This window comes from Myxocyprinus asiaticus, chromosome 19 (assembly GCF_019703515.2).
Source record: "Myxocyprinus asiaticus isolate MX2 ecotype Aquarium Trade chromosome 19, UBuf_Myxa_2, whole genome shotgun sequence".
In the NCBI taxonomy this organism is placed as follows: domain Eukaryota; kingdom Metazoa; phylum Chordata; class Actinopteri; order Cypriniformes; family Catostomidae; genus Myxocyprinus; species Myxocyprinus asiaticus.
The window spans coordinates 10,535,584-10,555,218 of record NC_059362.1 but is presented as its reverse complement, the minus strand read 5'-3'; the positions used below and the strand labels follow the sequence as shown (position 1 = coordinate 10,555,218).

The 19,635-nt window shown below is 38.9% G+C and overlaps 1 protein-coding gene across 2 annotated transcripts; it reads right to left on the bottom strand.

Moving 5' to 3' along the window:
* Positions 1-2,599: 2,599 nt before the first annotated feature.
* LOC127410319 (probable G-protein coupled receptor 63) lies at positions 2,600-18,973 on the bottom strand. 2 transcript variants are annotated; one of them, XM_051645519.1, is made up of 3 exons: positions 18,624-18,973; positions 18,321-18,448; positions 2,600-5,722 (listed from the first exon to the last, which is right to left on the bottom strand). In XM_051645519.1, exon 3 carries the CDS (start codon positions 5,634-5,636, stop codon positions 4,401-4,403), a length of 1,236 nt encoding a protein of 411 aa, XP_051501479.1. In that variant the 5' UTR covers positions 5,637-5,722; positions 18,321-18,448; positions 18,624-18,973; the 3' UTR covers positions 2,600-4,400. The 2 variants fall into 2 exon arrangements, with proteins under 2 accessions (XP_051501479.1, XP_051501480.1); XM_051645520.1 differs by having other exon boundaries at positions 18,663-18,973.
* Between the last annotated feature and the right edge of the window lie 662 nt (positions 18,974-19,635).

Below are 19,635 nucleotides of genomic sequence, written 5' to 3'. Positions count from 1 at the left end.
CCCCATATGCAGCAAGCTGCGATGCACTGTGTGTTCTGACACCTTTCTATCCTGGCCAGCATTAAGTCTTTCGGCAATTTGTGCTACAGTAGCTCTTCTGTGGGATTGGACCAGACAGACTAGCCTTTGCTCCACACGCGCATCAATGAGCCTTGGGTGCCCATGACCCTGTTGCCGGTTCACCAGTTGTCCTTCCTTGGACCACTTTTGGTAGGTACTAATCACTGCATACCGGGAACACCCCATGAGACCTGCCGTTTTGGAGATGCTCTAATCTGGTCATCTAGCCATCACAATTTGGCCCTTGTCAAAGTCGTTTAGATCCTTACGCTTGCCCATTTTCCTTGCTTCCAATACATGAAATTGAAGAACTTACTGTTCACTTGCAGCCTAATATATCTCACCCCTTGACAGGTGCCATTGTAACATGATAATAAATGTTGTTTACTTCATCTGTCAGTGGTTTTAATGTTGTGGCTTATCAGTGTGTGTATATAATATATATATAGTGGTTGTGGCAGCATCCCAACCACTGAGAGGCCACTTATACCACTTGTAAGGATTTTTAATCATGTAATTTAGCTTAAATAATTTACTTAAGCATTTAACAGTGTACGCACAAGTAAAATCAATATGTGTGATGGGTTGAGGTATCTAATTATTCAATGATGTTACTGACATTAAAACCACACAAAATGCCTCAGAGGATACCTACATAAGACAAGGCATTTAGGATGACAAAGTGTGGCATCTACTGAACACAAAAACTCTTTCACTGAGACCCACCGGAGTGTACAAACTTTTGGTTGCCAAGCAATATTTACTGTTGCTTAGTAATACTGTTCCACACAATGGTTCCGATGAGCTTCAAAAGCCCACAGCATCCTCATTAGCGGTGGCTTGAGCAATAATGAACCCCGCAAGGGAAACTGACAGGGAAAATCACCTTTCTGATACACAAAGTGAAGAGGCTTTACCTCCAGCTTCAGGAATAATCATCATCTAAATGAACCTGCCGCACTACAAAGGTGCACACAGACACGACAGGAGCTTTGAAGCCAAACAACCCAATCAGAAGCATCCGGCTGACTTTCTCCCTGTCGAAACTGACAACTGGGTGGAACAGAAGCTGTAGGAATGTCATCCACAAATATTTGCCATTTAAGACTGTAACATATTAAATACAGTGGGATCCAAAAATGAGAGTACATTAGAAAGCTGGGATTCAAAATCTTGAAATTAATAATAAATATTTAAGATTTTGCGCTATTTTTAGGTGGCTAATCAAATAAGCAACTATTTTGTACAAAAGGTCAGATTTCCTTACTTCTGTTGAAGATGCTCTTTGGAATATTCTCAAATCATACTGGATAACATGGATCAAGTTTTACGCCTCAAACTTGTGGTGTTTATCCCAGCCTTTAATGCTGTCAAAAGGGGGATATACCAAATATTAGAAAAATCAGGTTAATTTTTCAATTAAACTGTTCACTCAAATCGTTATGCTGACAATATAATTTGTAATGGAAAAAATCTATTAAAGTCGAATAATGCAAATTACACCGATAAGCCACAACATTAAAACCACCTGCCTATAGCATTCTGAGATATTATTGTACAGAGCGGTTATCTGAGTTACAGTAGACTTTCTGTCACTTCGAACCAGTCTGGCCATTCTCTGTTGACCTCTCTCATCAACAAGGCATTTCCGTCCACAGAACTGCTGCTCACTGGATGTTTTTGGCACCATTCTGAGTAAATTCTAGAGACTGTTGTGTGTGAAAATCCCAGGAGATCAGCAGTTACAGAAATACTCAAACTAGTCCGTCTGGCACCAACAATCATCCATGCGATTTTCTAATCAGCCAATCGTGTGGCAGCAGTGCATAAAATCACGCGGATATGGGTCAGGAGCTTCAGTTAATGTTCACATCAACCATCAGAATGGGGAAAAAATGTGATCTCATTGATTTGGACCGTGGCATGATTGTTGGTGCCAGACGGGCTAGTTCGAGTATTTCTGTAACTGCTGATCTCCTGGGATTTTCACGCACAACAGTCTCTAGAATTTACTCAGAATGGTGCCAAAAACAAAAAACATCCAGTGAGCGGCAGTTCTGTGGACGGAAATGCCTTTTTGATTTGTTGTTGATGAGAGAGGCTAACAGAGAATGGCCAGACTGGTTTGAAATGACAAAGTCTTTGGTAACTCCAAAAACCCTGTGCAACTGTGGTGAGAAGAACAACATCTCAGAATGCTATTCTGAGATGCAGGTTGGCGCTGTTTTGGTGGCATGAGGGGTACCTACACAATATTAGGCAGGTGGTTTTAATGTTGTGTCTGAGACTGTATATGCCTAGGTAGGTTGTCATTTATATGATATATGCAACATCATCACCTGTTCTGAACACATATATTATGACTGACATTTTATACGTTTGACTAGCGAATTTCCATTACTTTTAAAGTGGTTTTTGGTTACTGGATAAGGATTTTGAAAAATCAGTTTATAGATATTACACTCACAAAGAACCATTTCTACCCAATGAAATAATTTGGAGCATTACATAAATAGAAAAATTCATATTCACTGACTGTTTGAAATTTTATTAATTTCCATTAATTTTCCAGGCATGGAAATCACAATTCCCTGACATTTCCAGGTTTTCAATATCCGTGAGAATTAGAGTATCCAATGAACATGACAAAAAAAAATAAAAAATTTTGTCTCAGTCATCTACGTTTAAAATGAACATGCCTTTATTTAAGGTCAAATACTTGTAACTTTTTTTCAACACTAAACAAGGTAAAATAGAATAGTTGAAATTAATGTTCAATAACAAAATTAAATAGAAATTTCCAATTTTAAAATGAGATCACAAAGCTCAGAAAGAAAAACAAATACAGCACACAAAATCTTATTACATTCATCTCATAAAACAGAAAATTGCACATTTTCACCAAATATAGCAGCACCTTACTGGTATGTACAGAACAAACTTCTAGTAAGTTCTAAATTCTATTAAAGGAATAGTTCACCCAAAAATGATAATAACTTCCAATTTGACGCGAACGCTCAGTGTCTGCGTACAGTCGAACGTGAGCCTGTCAAAATATACTCCATATAACTGTGCGTGCATACACAGGTGGTTGGCGCATGCCCGCTATGTGATACTGGCCTTTCTCTTCAGGAGTTTAGACCCATAAAGAAGTCTTTATATTCCTTCAGACTCAAGTTACACAAATGCAGGTATCTCCAGACCTCCTCACACACGCGATCCTGACTTGCACATCCACAGCTGTTGCTTTTACCTTCATCTCCTGATGTTTAGCGGCGATTACATCTTCTAGCGCTTGTTTGTGACAGCAACAGCTCAAATGTGAGTGTTGCCACCTTGTGGAGCCACAAATTAGCACAATTAACTCCAAGCGCATTCGTGCTTTCAAAGAAACGTGGTAAGAAAAATGCGTTTAATGCTCGAGCACACTGCTGATGACGAGATTTGCATCACACGTCCTGTACCATAGTATACTTTGGACCTTAAGACGCAGTCACGCATATCTTCGCATGGCGAAATTCCGCAGGCAAAATACAGTCATCTCAATGGGAATCCGCACGATCGTGAATTTAGCACAATGAACTTCCAGTGGCAAAGAATTTCCCCTCGCGGATTTCACGTGGAGTTCAGGTTTGGTGAACTTTGACAGGTGAATTTTGGTACGTTGACCAGTGGGAAGTTGCTTGGTTTGGCAGTGACCTCTGTGTGGGCGGTGCTTCGCACAAAGCTACACTAAATATTCACAATGCATAAGGATATCATTTTAGTGGTGAGTTTCTTTTTAACATCACTCTCACAGAGTATAAAGTGCAGCATTAAAAAGAGGCTTCTTGACAATATTTTTGCTGATTTCACACGCTCAACGTCCGTCCCCACCATCTTCTCCCGTGAAAATTCACATTGCGAAGTATGTGTGACCGCACCTTTATGCGGTATCAAACTCTTACTACTTTTTAGACTGTTCTCACCCAAAGCCGATCGTATCTCTTCAGAATGCGTGGACTGCATCATATGGAATACTTTTGTGCTGCCTTTATGTCCTTTTTGGAGCTTTGGAAATTTTGGACCCCCTTGACTTGCATTGTATGGATATGAACACATCATATAATAACATCTATGAAAACATCTTTATTTGTGTTCTGCAGAAGAGAATTATTGTGGTTGAACTATTCCTTTAAGATGTAAAAACATTGTGCAATTAAAGTAGTTTAATGTACAGGCTCTGTAAACCATCTGTAAAATCTCTTATAGCTAAATCATCCTGCCTTTAAGAAAGATCAAACATATCACAGCTTGTCAAGACTGTACCATAAGAATTACAAAAAGACACATGTCCTCTGCTATACCACAGAGCGATGCTCCCCACACACATAAACTGCACTGGGGCGGATACGTCTCTTAGTGTGGCCAGGCAACTGTGGGAGGAACTTGAAGTACTTGGGCATTAAATCAAGGCAGGCGACACGAAACTTCTTGATACGCCAGTAGTAGATGAGAGGATTCAGGGCTGATTTGAGGTAGCAGATCCACAGCAGCCACGTGCTGATCTCAAAGAAGTTCTGCCTGTAGTAGAATGTACTACTGAAGGTGGACAGTAGGCTGTAGGTAGCAAAAGGAGCCCAGCATGCGGTGAAGACCGAGAAAAGAATGAGGATTGTGGTGAAGGCACGTGTTTTGAAGCTCATGTCAATGTTCATCTGAAAGGGCCTCTGCAGACTCATGAGACCCAGCTTGCTCGCCTGGCTGAGGCAGACAGAGTCGGGGTAGGAGTGGATGCGCAGTGCGTTGTGACGGAGTGTACTTAGGATGCCCATGAACGTGTACAGCATCACCAGGAAGGGTACAAAAAAGAAAACCAACATAATTAGCATCACGTAGGCATGGTATCCATGCTCAACCGTGTATCCAAAAACACACTGTGGTGCTCTGGGGGGGATGTACAGGGCAGGATGGCCAACAGAAAGAGGGAAGGAGAGGCAGAACGAGAGAGACCATGAGATGGCGATCAACACTTTGGCCCTGCGTGGACTGAGTTTATCCTGCTTTTGAACGATGATCAGGAAGCGGTCCACGCTGATGATCAGCAAAATAGCCACACCCTCCATCACAAACATCCAGAAGAACATAGCTGATACACGGCAAAACACCTCCCCAAAGATCCAGCGCGTGGTCACCATGGTGACAAGGGCAAAGGGCATGTTGAGGACCGCTAACATCATATCAGCAAAGGCAAGACTGGCCAGCAAGATGTTAATAGCTGAGCGCATAGCGGCTCGCTGGTAAACCATCACACAGACCACCATGTTGCCGAGGAAGGCCAGCAGCAGCACACAGATGATGACCAAACAGAAGAAGACCTGAAGGGGCAGGTTCAGGCCCTGCACGGGGTCCTGCCACACAGATGTAGGTGTTACGTATTCTGATAGAGTCCTGAAGTCCAGTGAGCCGTTGTCTTTTGATGACAAATTCTCCATGGCTCTTGTGCCCACTGACTGGGTCAATGCCCTGAGCGGGGGGTGCAGGGTGGCGCTAGGCTGCCCTGAAGCCACGGGTGGATTAGGGGAGGAATAAACCATTCTTCTTCTTGCAGTTACAGAGTAAAGAGGGCATGTTCGGCCAATATGCAAGGTCACTAGCAAACATGTCAGTATGGAGGCAGACCCTGTGGAAGCAAAAGAGAAGAATGAGAAACCTGTAATGCAAGAATGCCACAAACAATCTGGTCAAACTATTATGAAACACTACCTATACACAAACTGCAGTGTTAAAGCTAAAGTATTAGTTTCTATGGCCAAATTTATAACACCACAACGGCTTTGTGGTTGATAACAGCAAAATATTTATCACTACATTAATTCACATCTTTATGCTCTTGCAAAATGTTTAAGAACAAAGAAAGCTCTCCAGGTTACAATGGCATAATAAAATCGCATATCGAACAAAGCAAGGAAAACAAGCATGCGTTTAATGGCCGTGCTTTAATGAAATTGACCATTTCCACTGCCTGCTTTAAAACTGACTCTAGAGACTCAGGCATTTGCTTTGATGCGAGAGATTCGCGATGAATCATACAGTGGATCCACTTGGCTAAAGGGGCTAAATGCTGGACACGAGTGACCAGACCGCTAACCCTCCCAGTCATTGAACGGGCCCCGTCTGTGCATATCCCAACACATTTATCCCATGATATGCCTGCATCCCGTATATACCCATCCAGAACTTCAAACAATGCCTCGCCAGTTGTGTGCGCTGGAAGAGACAGACAGAAAAGAATGTCCTCCTCAATATTACCATTTTTTATATATCTGACATAGGTAAGCAACTGTGCTAGCCCTGCAACATCTGTTGTCTCATCAAGCTGCAGGGCATAGTACTGGCTTTGCATGATGTTAGCTAGCAATTGCTCCTTAACGTCGTTTGCCATGTCAGATATGCGGTGGCTAATGTGTCATTAGAAAGGGGGATGTCACCAATCTGTTGTGCGAAATTCTCTCCAAACATGACTTGACAGATATCTTTGGCAGCAGGTAAGATTAGCGCCTCGGCAATTGTGTGAGGTTTTCCTAATTTAGCAACTCGTTGCGAGACGTAGTAGGACGCTTCTAGACACCTGTTAGACACTGATGTGTGTTTGTCTTTGAGTGTCGGGTGTTTGGTTTCTAAATGGCGCTTCAACTTGCATGGCTTCATGCTATCATTTACCAGCAAATCTGCACATATGACACATTGGGGCAGCGGTTCAGCATCTGTCCCAGCCACTGTAAAGCCAAACTAAAGATAGCTAATGTCATACTTTCGTGTTTTACACTTCTTAGGGGTTGGTGCTGATGACGCATCGTCGCCACAACTCCTTTTGGCACGTGTGATGAACTTCTCCATAAACTTCTTACCAATATGGAATTCGTTCGGCTGACGTTCTGAAACGTGTCTGCACTGACAGCTAGATAAAAGGCAGGCTAAGCTCCGCCTCTCCCCATCAAAAAGAAAATGCAGAGGGAGACGGAATGCAGGTTTTTTGTTTTTGTTGTTTTTTTTATGCAGAGCGGGGTTTTTTTTTTTTCATTTATGTACATTCTACTTGAAAAACAATAAAATACACTGAGTACCCAAATGATGCCCTGTCTCTGTTTTTGTCTTGAAAACAATTTGTGCCCCCCCCTTCCGATGCACCCCATGTTGAGAACCATTGGTTTAGGACATCTACTTTGTGCATGACATGAGTAATTTTTCCAACAATTGTTTACAGACAGACTGTTTCACTTTAAATTGACTATATCACAATGGGTCAGAAGTTTACATACACTAAGTTAACTGTGCCTTTAAGCAGCTTGGAAAATTCCAGAAAATGATGTCTAACCTTTAAGAAATCAGCCAATTAGCTTCTGATAGGAGGTGTACTGAATTGGAGGTGTACCTGTGGATGTATTTTAAGGACTACCTTCAAACTCAGTGCCTTTTTGCTTGACATCATGGGAAAATCAGTCTGGTTCATCCTTGGGAGCAATTTCCAAACACCTGAAGGTACCACATTCATCTGTACAAACAGATGGTAGTACGCAAGTATAAACACCACTGGACCACGCAGCCATCATACCGATCAGGATCATTTGGTTTGAAAAGTGCAAATCAATCCAAGAACAACAGCAAAGGACCTTGTGAAGATGCTGGAGGAAACAGGTAGACAAGTATCCATATCCACAGTAAAACGAGTCCTATATCAACAAAACCCAAAAGGCTGCTCAGCAAGGAAGAAGCCACTGCTCCAAAACCACCATTAAAAAGCCAGACTACAGTTTGCAAGTGCACATGGCGACAAATATCTTACTTTTTGAAGAAATGTCCTCTAGTCTGATGAAACAAGTATTGAACTGTTTGGCCATAATGACCATTGTTATGTTTGAAGAAAAAAGGGTGAGGCTTGCAAGCCGAAGAACTTATTGTGAGAAGCTTGTGGAAGGCTACCCAAAACATTTGACCCCAGTTAAACAATTTAAAGGCAATGCTACCAAATACTAACAAAGTGTATGTAAACTTTTGACCCACTGGGAATTTGATGAAAGAAATAATAGCTGAAATAAATCATTCTCTCTACTATTCTTCTGACAATTCACATTCTTAAAATAAAGTAGTGATTCTAACTGACCTAAGACAGGGAACATTTTCTACGATTAAATGTCAGGAATTGTAAAAAGTTTAAATGTATTTGGCTAAGGTGTATGCAAACTTCAACTGTACATGCTCTTCATCAGACATCAGTATATAACTGAAATATACCCAAATGATTTGGAATTCAAATTGGAATTCGACACCCAGCCCTATTGTCAAGCCAACATTATTAAATAAATGCTTTATATAAATGATTAATTTATGATACCTCTAACAGGTGCTACATGCAAGACCTTAAGTCTGCAATGAAACCCCAATGGATGTCTAAACTTTCATGGTTTTGTATTACACAAAGTAGTCTCTTTAGACCTCTTTTGAGTTTTTCAATTAAAGTTCCAAGGGTTCAATCTCTAAATCTCCTTAGCAGCAAAGACCCAAACAATCATAACTTTGCACGACTTGCAATTTTCTCTTTTAAAACTAATTAAAATTGCAACTCTATTTCAGGGTTTGTCTATGAGGATTACTTTGGGACAGTTGAGTTGAAGCCCACTTAAATATGTTTTTGAATAATCTATAATTCCTTGTACATTTTCAGGTTGGCAGCCACAATAGCTTGTAAAATAAATCCTAAACAGTTAGGAGTTTTTGCAAGATTGCTGCTTTGTTCAGTATGGAATCTGTACGTTAGCGATAGAAAAATATTGAACTGACACATAAAAACAAATGCAGCATTCAATTTGTGAAGAACACAGATATTTCATGAAATATATGAAATGTTGCATCAAACCTTAAACTTTGCAGTTTATATCTCTGTAACAATGAGATTCGTCAAAAGTCCTATAGTGCAAATTTGTGTTTTCTGTAGCATAGACCATGATATGTTGGTTTCAAACACCTTGTAAATCACTTAAATTTATTTATTTTTTTTTAAATCTACCCTCCAAAGTACATTTTCGCTATCATAAAATGTTTGCAACACGGACGTAAGCAAGCGGCTACATTTCTGGCAAGTGTGAGAAAGTTCTGTTGTCATTAGTCGCAATGTAAATAACTAGGAGAATAAAACCAGAATGAAGTGCTGTGGGGTTATAAACTGTCACACAACCACAGGATGCACAGCAGAATAATATTCTAATGTAAGATCACTTTCTAACAGCATTTAAAGTGTAAAAAAAAACAAAATTAAATAGATTATTCACTTGTTGCTGTGTGTTGTATTAAAGAGACCATAAAGAAATCTTCTTCATTTACCGACAGCGTGACGACAGTATTTTCATGTCTTCATGTAAACCCCCATTCATATATAACTACATGTAACCTACGATGTTGCTTTTATTTATTAATTTCCAAAGGTAATGTTTCATAAGCCATGCTGAGTGTGAGATCTTCCTCAAGAAACTCAACATCTTCTCAAAGCAATGCAACGAAGAAAATAATGCACAAGTCAAAAAACATATCCAACAAAAATAAACACTTCATTAGGCTCTTATTGCTCTTATTGATTTAAGTCATCTCTATAGAGAATATATGAATATCTGAAGGCAAACATGGATGATTTTTCCAAATATCAAACATCATTGAACAGGATTTTAGTAAGGGTGATATGTGTGGTTTAAAACCTCTTTTTTTGTACATGACACAGTGTTGTAACTGTTTTCCTCATCAGTGGTGGTTATCTCAACATTTGAGATGTTTGACTTCCTTCATAGCACTTTAAAGTAAAAAAAGAATGGGTCACATGTACATTTTGTGGTCTGCACCTTGATAGATTGAAAAGGGCAAGTAATCCTGCTCTGTGCTCTCTTTTCTCTGGTGCACAAATATCAGGAAGCCTGCTGGACTCGCGCGCACTTGCATGCTCCAGAGATGCAGAGTGCGCGCGACGCTCACATGAAACACAGATGCGGGTGAGAAGATGATTTCAATGCTAAACCCTGTCCATGTTTCTTTAATTCTCTCTGTCTCAAGTGAAGCCATACACACTGATAAGATTCGCACACCAGAGTTTCTGCTAATAAAAATTTTGGTGCCGGCCAACGTGTTCAGGAATGATAATGTTTGTTGGACAAATTGCAAAAAAATCTGGTCAACTCATTTAGGTGTTTATTTTGTGCTGTAAAAGTGATGGACTATGCATAATAATGCGATATAGGCTAATTATGACACAATCAAGTGAAATGAATGATAAACGTTTGTTAATTATAGCTGCTTTTCCATAAAATTTTTTTAAAAAAATCAACAAAACAACTCAACTGCACTTTGCCACATATTTTTTCATTTATATATAAATATTAAAATATGTGAAAGTGAAAATAAACAGGCACCGCATGTGACTTTCAGATGTTAAAGTGGAGATTTATAGTGAAAAAAGGACTTAAATATTAATCTGTTTCTCACCCACACCTATCATATCGTGTTTGAAGATATGGATTTAACTACTGGAGTCGATGGATTACTTTTATGATGCCTTTATATGCTTTTATGCCTTCAGATTTCTGGCCACCATTCACGTGCATTGTGAGGACCTACAGAGCTGAGATATTCTTCTAAAAATCTTCATTTGTGTTCAGCAGATGAAAGTAAGTCATACACATCTGGGATGGCATGAGGGTGAGTAAATGATGAGGGAATTACAATTTTTGTCAACTATCCCTTTAAGTTATGAATTGCAGACTGACACATTTCAGAACGAAACGATGCGTGAAATTTAGCTTGTGTTGCAAGATGTGTCTGCGTTCACGTACTTGCCTAGATTTTGGCCCTAAGTACCTCAGATATTATTAAAAACACCTTTGTCAACAGCACATTTATAACTATAAGGTATATACTTACAGTAGTTGGCAAAAAAGGTTTCCCGTATCCAACGGAAGGCTAATTCCAAAACAAATAAGTGTTGGAGGGATTTGCTTCATTAAAGCAAACGCTTATATTCAATTAGAGTGAAGACTCATTCTGACGTGAAGGGCATCAGAATTTTAGCATCGTTTAATTATACATTGGGGTACAATTTTCTCATCATGACATATGTTGGGGAAATGTTTTTTTTTAATTGTTTTTAAATCAGCATGTGTTATGACACGGGTTTGACATCAGAGACGCGATTTTACCATTGGCTCTCGCATTTCTTGTGACCGGTTGCAATGAATTTTTTGAACGAGACATGCCGGTAGAATCAGGATGACAGTGCCTTTATGTAGGGGGAATATTCACCGACTAAAACCTTCAGTTTCACTCTGCTACTCACACAATGCAATCGTATGGTTTGGAATATTATTATAGTGCATTTTTTTTAATTATTTATCGTGACTGTATTTTATCTGCTTGTTACATCTTTTATATTGTTGAGAACTGGTTAGGTTTAGGCATAAGTGTGCGGTTGGGTTTTTAAAAATATGTATAAAATAGTGTATATCAAATCAATGTTACTAAACTTAAGTGGCTCTTTCATGTTTTATATTGTTGATTATCGGTTAGGTTTCGAAATGGGGTTGGGTTAGGGGATCTAAAATATTATAACTATAATGTAACATCACACTAATATATTTATAAGTTTAGTAAAACATTGAGGTTTGGCACATAAAGTAATTTTCAAAGATTGATAACGAGGGGGGCCTGGGTAGCTCAGTGAGTAACGACACTGACTACCACCCCTGGAGTCGCGAATCCAGGGCATGCTGAGTGACTCCAGCAAGGTCTCCTAAGCAACCAAATTGGCCCGGTTGCTAGGGAGGGTACAGTCACATGAGGTAACCTCCTTGTGGTCGCTACAATGTGGTTCTCGCTCTCGGTGGGGCACGTGGTGAGTCGTTCGTGAAGCCTCCACACGCCCTATGTCTCCGCGGTAACGCGCTCAACAAGCTACGTGATAAGATGCGCAGATTGACGGTCTCAGACACGGAAGCAACTGTGATTCGTCCTCCGCCACCCGGATTGAGGCAAGTCACTACGCCACCATGAGGACTTAAAGGGTTAGTTCACCCAAAAATGAAAATTTGCTGATAATTTACTCACCCTCAGGCCATCCAGATGTATCCAAGGTTCTTTCTTCATCAAAACAGAATTTAAGATTTTTAGGATTTCATTTCAGGCCTCCTCCTTTAAACAATGCAAGTGAATGTACTCCATTTTTTGATGGTCCAAAATGCATATTTAGGGTGCATCAAAATAATCCACATGACTCCAGTCGACAAATAAATTTCTTCTGAACCCAAACAATTGATTATTTTTAGAAACAAAACATTACTAATATACTTTTAACCACAAATGTTCACTTCTGTACATCTCTGTGACGTGCGCTCATGAGAGGGATGACGTAAGCTCGTTGGTAAGGTCACGTGGAGGGAGAGTCAGGAAGCACGTCATTGTTTACAAGAGAAGGAGCGCTGTACAAAAGTTTAATTGCCTTTGCTGTAGATTTGTATTTGTATAAGTGTATTGATCAAAATGGTCATTTGGTGTGTGTATCCTGGATGCTTCAACCTTCAGAAACCCCAAAGAAAATGCACGCCGGGAAAAATATAAACTTTTCATCGATTGCCTATACATGATCATGAGCGACTGACGCTCTGGCTTATTGTGCTGAACCTGGATATCAGTACACCCCTACATTCTCTCAAATATTGGAGGGTGTGCAGTGAACATTTTACCCCTGAGGATTTCAGACCATCGAAAGAAACAAAGGGTCGATATCTGAATTCATTTGCTGTGCCTGTGCTGTTTTTCCAGCGGACTCCCGAATCACCCGATTTCTAATTCACCGCACCTGCACTCAATTCACTTGCTCATCACTGCCTGCATAAATAACCCACCTTCACGCCACTTCACTGTCAAGTCTCACACACTACGGGGGCAGTGGTGGCTCAGCGGTTAAGGCTCTGGGTTACTGATCAGAAGGTTGGGGGTTCAAGCCCCAGCACCGCCAAGATGCCACTGTTGGGCCCTTGAGCAAGGCCCTTGACCCTATCTGCTCCAGGGGTGCCATATCATGGCTGACCCTGCACTCTGACCCCAACTTAGCTGGGATATGTGAAAAAAAGAATTTCACTGTATATGTGTGATATATAATTATTAATTAATTATATAATTAAAGGACTCACAGTGTTTATTTACCTGTCTGTATTTGCTCTTGATCTTCATCAATATCTGTTTAATGTTTACTCTGTTTTGCCTGTTGCCTCTTCTTTAGTTTGTGAAGCTTCTCTTCTGTATGATATCACCTGTACCATTGATCTCACTGTGTAAACCCTGTAAATCCTGTGAATCTCAGTAAACGTTCTCACACTTTCACTAACCACAACGTGTGTGGCTTGAATTCCTGACAGTCATATAGCCTATATATTTCTGCTAAAGAAAAAGCACAAGTAGATAATGCAACGGCATTGCTCTGAAATAAAGGATGGTTATTTACTGCAGTAATGTTTTTTATTATTATTTGGAAATTCTTTTTTATTTTATTTTATATTGTTTTGAAATAGTTTTGGACTGTTTTGGATTGTGAATGGCGCTTGGTCTGTGGTCTGTGCAAGTTTCTCTTGTAAACAATGACGCGCTTCCTGCCTCCTCCTCCATGTGACGCGTGACCTTACCAACGAGCTTACGTCATCCCTCTCATGAGCACACGTCACAGAGATGTACGGAAGTGACCATTTGTAGTTAAAAGGTATATAAGTATTGTTTTGTTTCTAAAAATAAACAATCGTTTGGGTTCAGAAGAAATTTATTTGTCGACTGGAGTCATGTGGATTATTTTGATGCACCCTAAATATGCATTTTTGACCGTCAAAAAATGGAGGACATTCACTTGCATTGTTTAAAGGAGGAGGCCTGAAATGAAATCCTAAAATCTTAAATTCTGTTTTGATGAAGAAAGAAACTCAGATACATCTTGAATGGCCTGAGGGTGAGTAAATTATCAGCAAATGTTCATTTTTGGGTGAACTATTCCTTTAAAGCGCATTGGGAATTGGGCATTCCAAATTGGGGTTTAAAAAGGGGAGAGAGAAAAACAAAAATTCATTTAAGATTGATAATGGACACCAAAGTTTTCTCATTAAAAACAATGGGGTTTCTCACCGCGTCAAGGAGAGGACGCCAGGGGGCACCTTTGGTGTCATCGTGCAGACACGGACGGCTTCTGCACAAGCGTCAAATTTGGACGTTTAGGGAATGAGAACGGGTTATATTGTATGCCATTTTTCTGTCGCATTGGACATTTTACTCGATTATTGGTATAATCCAAAGAAAAATACAGGCAGACTACAGATGTCGGTCTGGAAAGCAGCTGTCTGAAGTGCTTAAAGGCTTATGAGAATGCTTTCGGAACATGTCCGAACATGTCACGCCCCTGAGCGGAGTTGACTCCACTCTTGATTCCCAATGCTTTGGAATTAAAGAATCGATTCTATTTACAGTTGACTCCCAGCCCTACCGATCTCTCATTCATTGATAGTTCCCACGGTCTAGCAGTCTGTTAACAACATTTGCGTGTCTCAAGCTAGGTATGTAAGTGGTGCCGAGTGGAAGTGGAGAGAGGGAAGCGGTTTTTGTATGTTTTTGAAAACTTTTGCATTTTTTCTCGCTCCAAGATTCATCATGAGCACTACATGTTAATGCATAATGCAACTGCATTTCAATAATAATTAAAAAAGTGTGAATGGAGAATTTGAGTGTCCTTGTAGTGTCTTGCACACAGACACACTGCGATGGCTTAAACCATACAGTACATTGACAGCTAGGACACAGAACATATTGTCTTGCCGATGTATTGTCAACGTATCTAAAAGTTGCCCAAGAAAGGACCAGATTTCTTTTAGTCAAGGTGCCACTTTGCCCAGATGCATCTCTGAACAACAGGTGAGGAGCTTCTAGTGGCCATGAGAGTGCCAAATGAACCAATTGTGTGTCTTAAAGCATAAATGTCAACACCTACGTGGTTCCATTAAAGTGAAAATCACAGCAACAGTTTGGTTTAATGGAGGTGTTTGTGTCTCGAGTGAGTGGGCTGTGCCTATTCTTCTGAGACTAAGAGGATTGAGGAACATCGGTACTGGGCGAAACAATGAGAGAATGAGGCAATTGTGTAAACACACATATATGCCAAAGATACTCACCCACCCACAAGCAAACACACATGCATACTCACACAATTATCTAGACAGACATGCACAAATAAACAACCCATTAAAATGACACACACTGCAATATCAGGTACTGAGAGCAAATAATTATTTCGCTCCATGTTCAATGTCCATCAAGCAATCACACTGACTGATTAAACTGTTCTGAATTACAGCTGTCAGATCATACATTATAAACATCACGCTTTTTACTTTGCACCTTCATGGACTGGACTGCATGGCCAAATATTGGTTCAGCCAACATTAATAACATCAGCAGTATTAATATTCAGTATGATTCATTAATATTATTCATATTATTTTTGTAATTCAGTTTTTCATTCACATTGTTAAGCTGATAATGCGTCATTCTACATCTGAAACATTTTCAAAAATAAAACTTATAAATTCTACCATGCTATATTAATTATTTTATCTTTTTTCTCATTCCATTCAAGGTCACACTACAATTAAATAATTAATTCTAGAATTAAAATAATATGTACAGTATATTTACCATTAGATTGCATGCTCTTTTGTCAGTAATGGGAACCAGAAACACTACTGACAAGTAATGTTAAATAATAATGTTTTGTAATTTTTATTACAAAAATAAAAATGCTACCATTGATCGTAATATCACTTAATTAGCAATACTTTAAGTCATTTTGAGTAATAATCTATCATAGATAATAGGGCTGAACAATTTGGAATTGTGATTATTTAGAAAAATATTGTGATTTGAACTGCAATATGATTATTAACATTAAAAAGAAATAAAACCTAGTAAGTGTTTCCTTTTGGCCAAAATTAATTCATGGGAAAACAAACTCTACTGCCAATATAAATACTGATCAAGAAAAGGTGTTCACACTTGAGTCCTCTTAAAAAGAACCAGACTAAATAAATAAATAATACAGTGAAACATAGAGGGGGAAAAACATACACAGTTGTCATGACTGTTGTCATGGGGGGGAAAATAATAATACTTCTATCTAGTAAAATTTTATATTCAGTGTAGTAGAAATAGTAAAAATGTAAATAATAATATATTAATAACAATTACATTATATTAAAGCAAGAGTTTCATCACTGCTTTCATTTATGCTGTGATGCTCTACTGTGCAGCACTGTTTTTGACATTAATAATACAATTTTAAAAAATCAAAAACTCCCATTTTGAGTTTTGGATTGTGATGTGAGGATCAGTATAGACACTCTTAATTTAATACAAAATAATGCAATGGTATGTTGAAAAGAAATTGTTCTGTTTTCATTTGATTAAAATTCTATGAATGAATTTGTATTGTTTTTTTTTTTATGATAAAATGTAATTAAACTTTAAAACCCGGAATTCAGAGAAAATAAAACGGAAAACACAGCATTTGGAAAATTAAAACGAAATTTAACACCCGCCAATTTGCCAAATGCTGATAAAAATCAGCAGTGGCGGGTAACTCCGCCACTCTTACTAGCCACTTTGGCGGGTGACTTGGGACCCTGCCGATGAAAATTCAATCCCAGGAGATCAGCAGTTACAGAAATACTCAAACCAGCCCATCTGGTACCAACAATCACTCCACGGTCCAAATCACTGAGATCACATTTTTTCCCCATTCTGATGGTTGATGTGAACATTAACTGAAGCTCCTGACCCGTATCTGCATTATTTTATGTATTGCACTGCTGCCACACGATTGGCTGATTAGATAATCGCATGGATGATTGTTGGTGTCAGATGGGCTGGTTTGAGTATTTCTGTAACTGCTGATCTCCTGGGATTTTCACGCACAACAAGTCTCTAAAATTTACTCAGAATGGTGCCAAAAACAAAAAAACATCCAGTGAGTGGCAGTTCTGTGGACGGAAACACCTTGCTGATGAGAGAGGTCAATGGAGAATGACCAGACTGGTTTGAACTGACAAAGTCTATGGTAACTCAGATAACCACTCTGTACAATTGTGGTGAGAAGAACAGCATCTCAGAATGCCATTCTGAGATGCGGGTTGGCGCTGTTTTGACAGCACGAGGGGGACCTACACAGTATTAGGCAGGTGATTTTAATGTTGTGGCTGATCGTGTATATATATATATATATATATATATAAAAAACACACACATACAGTGTGTGTGTGTATATGTGTGAAAAACAGTTACGATCTCATAAATTAGAACATGAAATCAGACTAGACTCACACGTCATAATACTTTTTCAGCCTCTCCCCTCATCATTAAAGGTGACAGTTTCAACCTAGGAGGGTCTGAGTAATGGGCCTGTTTAAAAGCTGTAGCCTATAAGAAGCCAAACTGAAAGTGGTAAACATCTTATAAAACAAAGACGAATGGAGTGGTATCAGCTGAAACCATAGTGACAGCAGAGGTAACCTCGTGAGTCAATGACAGCCGTGCACACTGAATAGTTGTGGATCCTAGCAACAGGAATAAAATGATCAAGAGTCTCCTCTTCTATGCTTGAAAAATATCTCCATCCATACTGAACCATAATTATCAATAATTCAAGATTGCTTGAAACCATTTCTTAAAATCAGCACTTATTAGATGGGAATAGAAATAGATTAGATAGATTTCCCAAGGGTGCATGGGCACCTCCCACGAAAAAAAAATCAATGATACCCTCCAGGCCCTATTCTTAAAAAATCAAGTCTACCTATTTAGAAGACTTGCATCTTAGATAAACAGGTCATAGATCATGGATCTCAATATTTCTGTCTTAGAGAATATCTGTAGAGATCACAGTTGATTCTTTGTGTGTAACCACATCTTATCCCTTAAAGATCCTATAAATGACATTCTTTTCTTACACTCACCTTGTATTCATCCTGTTAAAATCTGACATTGCAAATGTCTTGTATCATTACATACATACCCCTAAAAAGCTAAACATATCACCTTGGCTACAAGCCTGAAAGTGAATCAACTCAGTTAAGATGGAGGAAAGAGTAGAGACAATCACAGCATCTTCATAATATTTCTTCCTCTCTAAAACCCAATTATTAAACAATCTGATGCTTTACCTTCATGCTTATCTGAAGTTTAGATGAAATGAATGATGCAGTATCAGTCACATCATTATCTGCTCAGATTCAGATGCACATCCTCCTCTCGCCAGATGTTTGAAGCTCAGACAATCCAACATTTCCTACTAAAATAAACATGCATCCATTTTTCAGTGAATGATGGTATATAATCAGGCTTCCATTACAAATAAAAATAAATAAATACAAAACAGTAAATTTAATTTTTGCTGCTTCTGTTCGTGTTAAGTTTATGAATCAATCTGAAAACCACTGGCGTAATCCAGATGTCTCATCTCTTACTCGTTTGGAGGAAACACCTGAGCAAAAAGGAGTAAATACCGCTCTAAAACATGCCGTTTTGTCGATTGCAAACGCTCATTTTAGATGGAGAACATGCATGATACATTTTGTACCCGGGTCTCATCTCGCGTGCGTCTATTCAATTCCAAACACAGCGTCGCGACTCGCTCGTGCTCTCCGCATTCACTGAATATGAGCGTCCTGAGAGTAAACCAATGAAAGTTCAGTGTAGGATTTGATTGACACAGCGTAGACCAATGAAAGTGCAGCAATGGTGGGTTGGTGTTTCCAGTGTGGCCAATCATCGTTGTCGGTGCAGCTGGGTTTGGTCAAAGTCTGGTTCTGGTTTGGTTGCGGGTATTATTTGAGCAGGGAAAGAATCGTTTTAAGCAGTGGAATTAGTTTATAGCATTTTTAGAATGTAAAGTATGCACGATATAGTTATTTTTAATAAACATTATATGAATATATAGGCCTAACATAATGTCGCAAACACTAGAATTGCTCAAACAAGTACGAGCTAGTACAGAGATTTGAGGTGTGAGACTGTGAAACAACAGAAAGAGAATTATACAGGGTTATTCATCTCTGTAATATATCTAGCTGGTTGGTTAAAGCTAAAAATAATGGCAGATGTTTAAACTATCGCTGATCACCATATAGGCTAATATCTTGGCTGTGAATATGGAATAGGGGTAGCACTTTATAATAAGGTTACATTTTTACAGTAAATGCATTAGGTATCATGAACTATCATTGAACATTATATTTTTACAGTATTTATTAATCTTAAAGTTAATTTTTATAATTGTTCATTGTTAGTTCATAATGTACTGACTAATGTATACTTTAAATAAATTACTTAAAATAAAAAAAAAATTAAAAAAAAAGTATTTGTAGCAATTATGTACTCAGTAATGTTTTTCCTCATCTAAAAACTTTTACTTCTAATGAAATGACTAGTCATTTTGAAACATATGTATAAAATCATGACCACTCATGTGAGATGAAG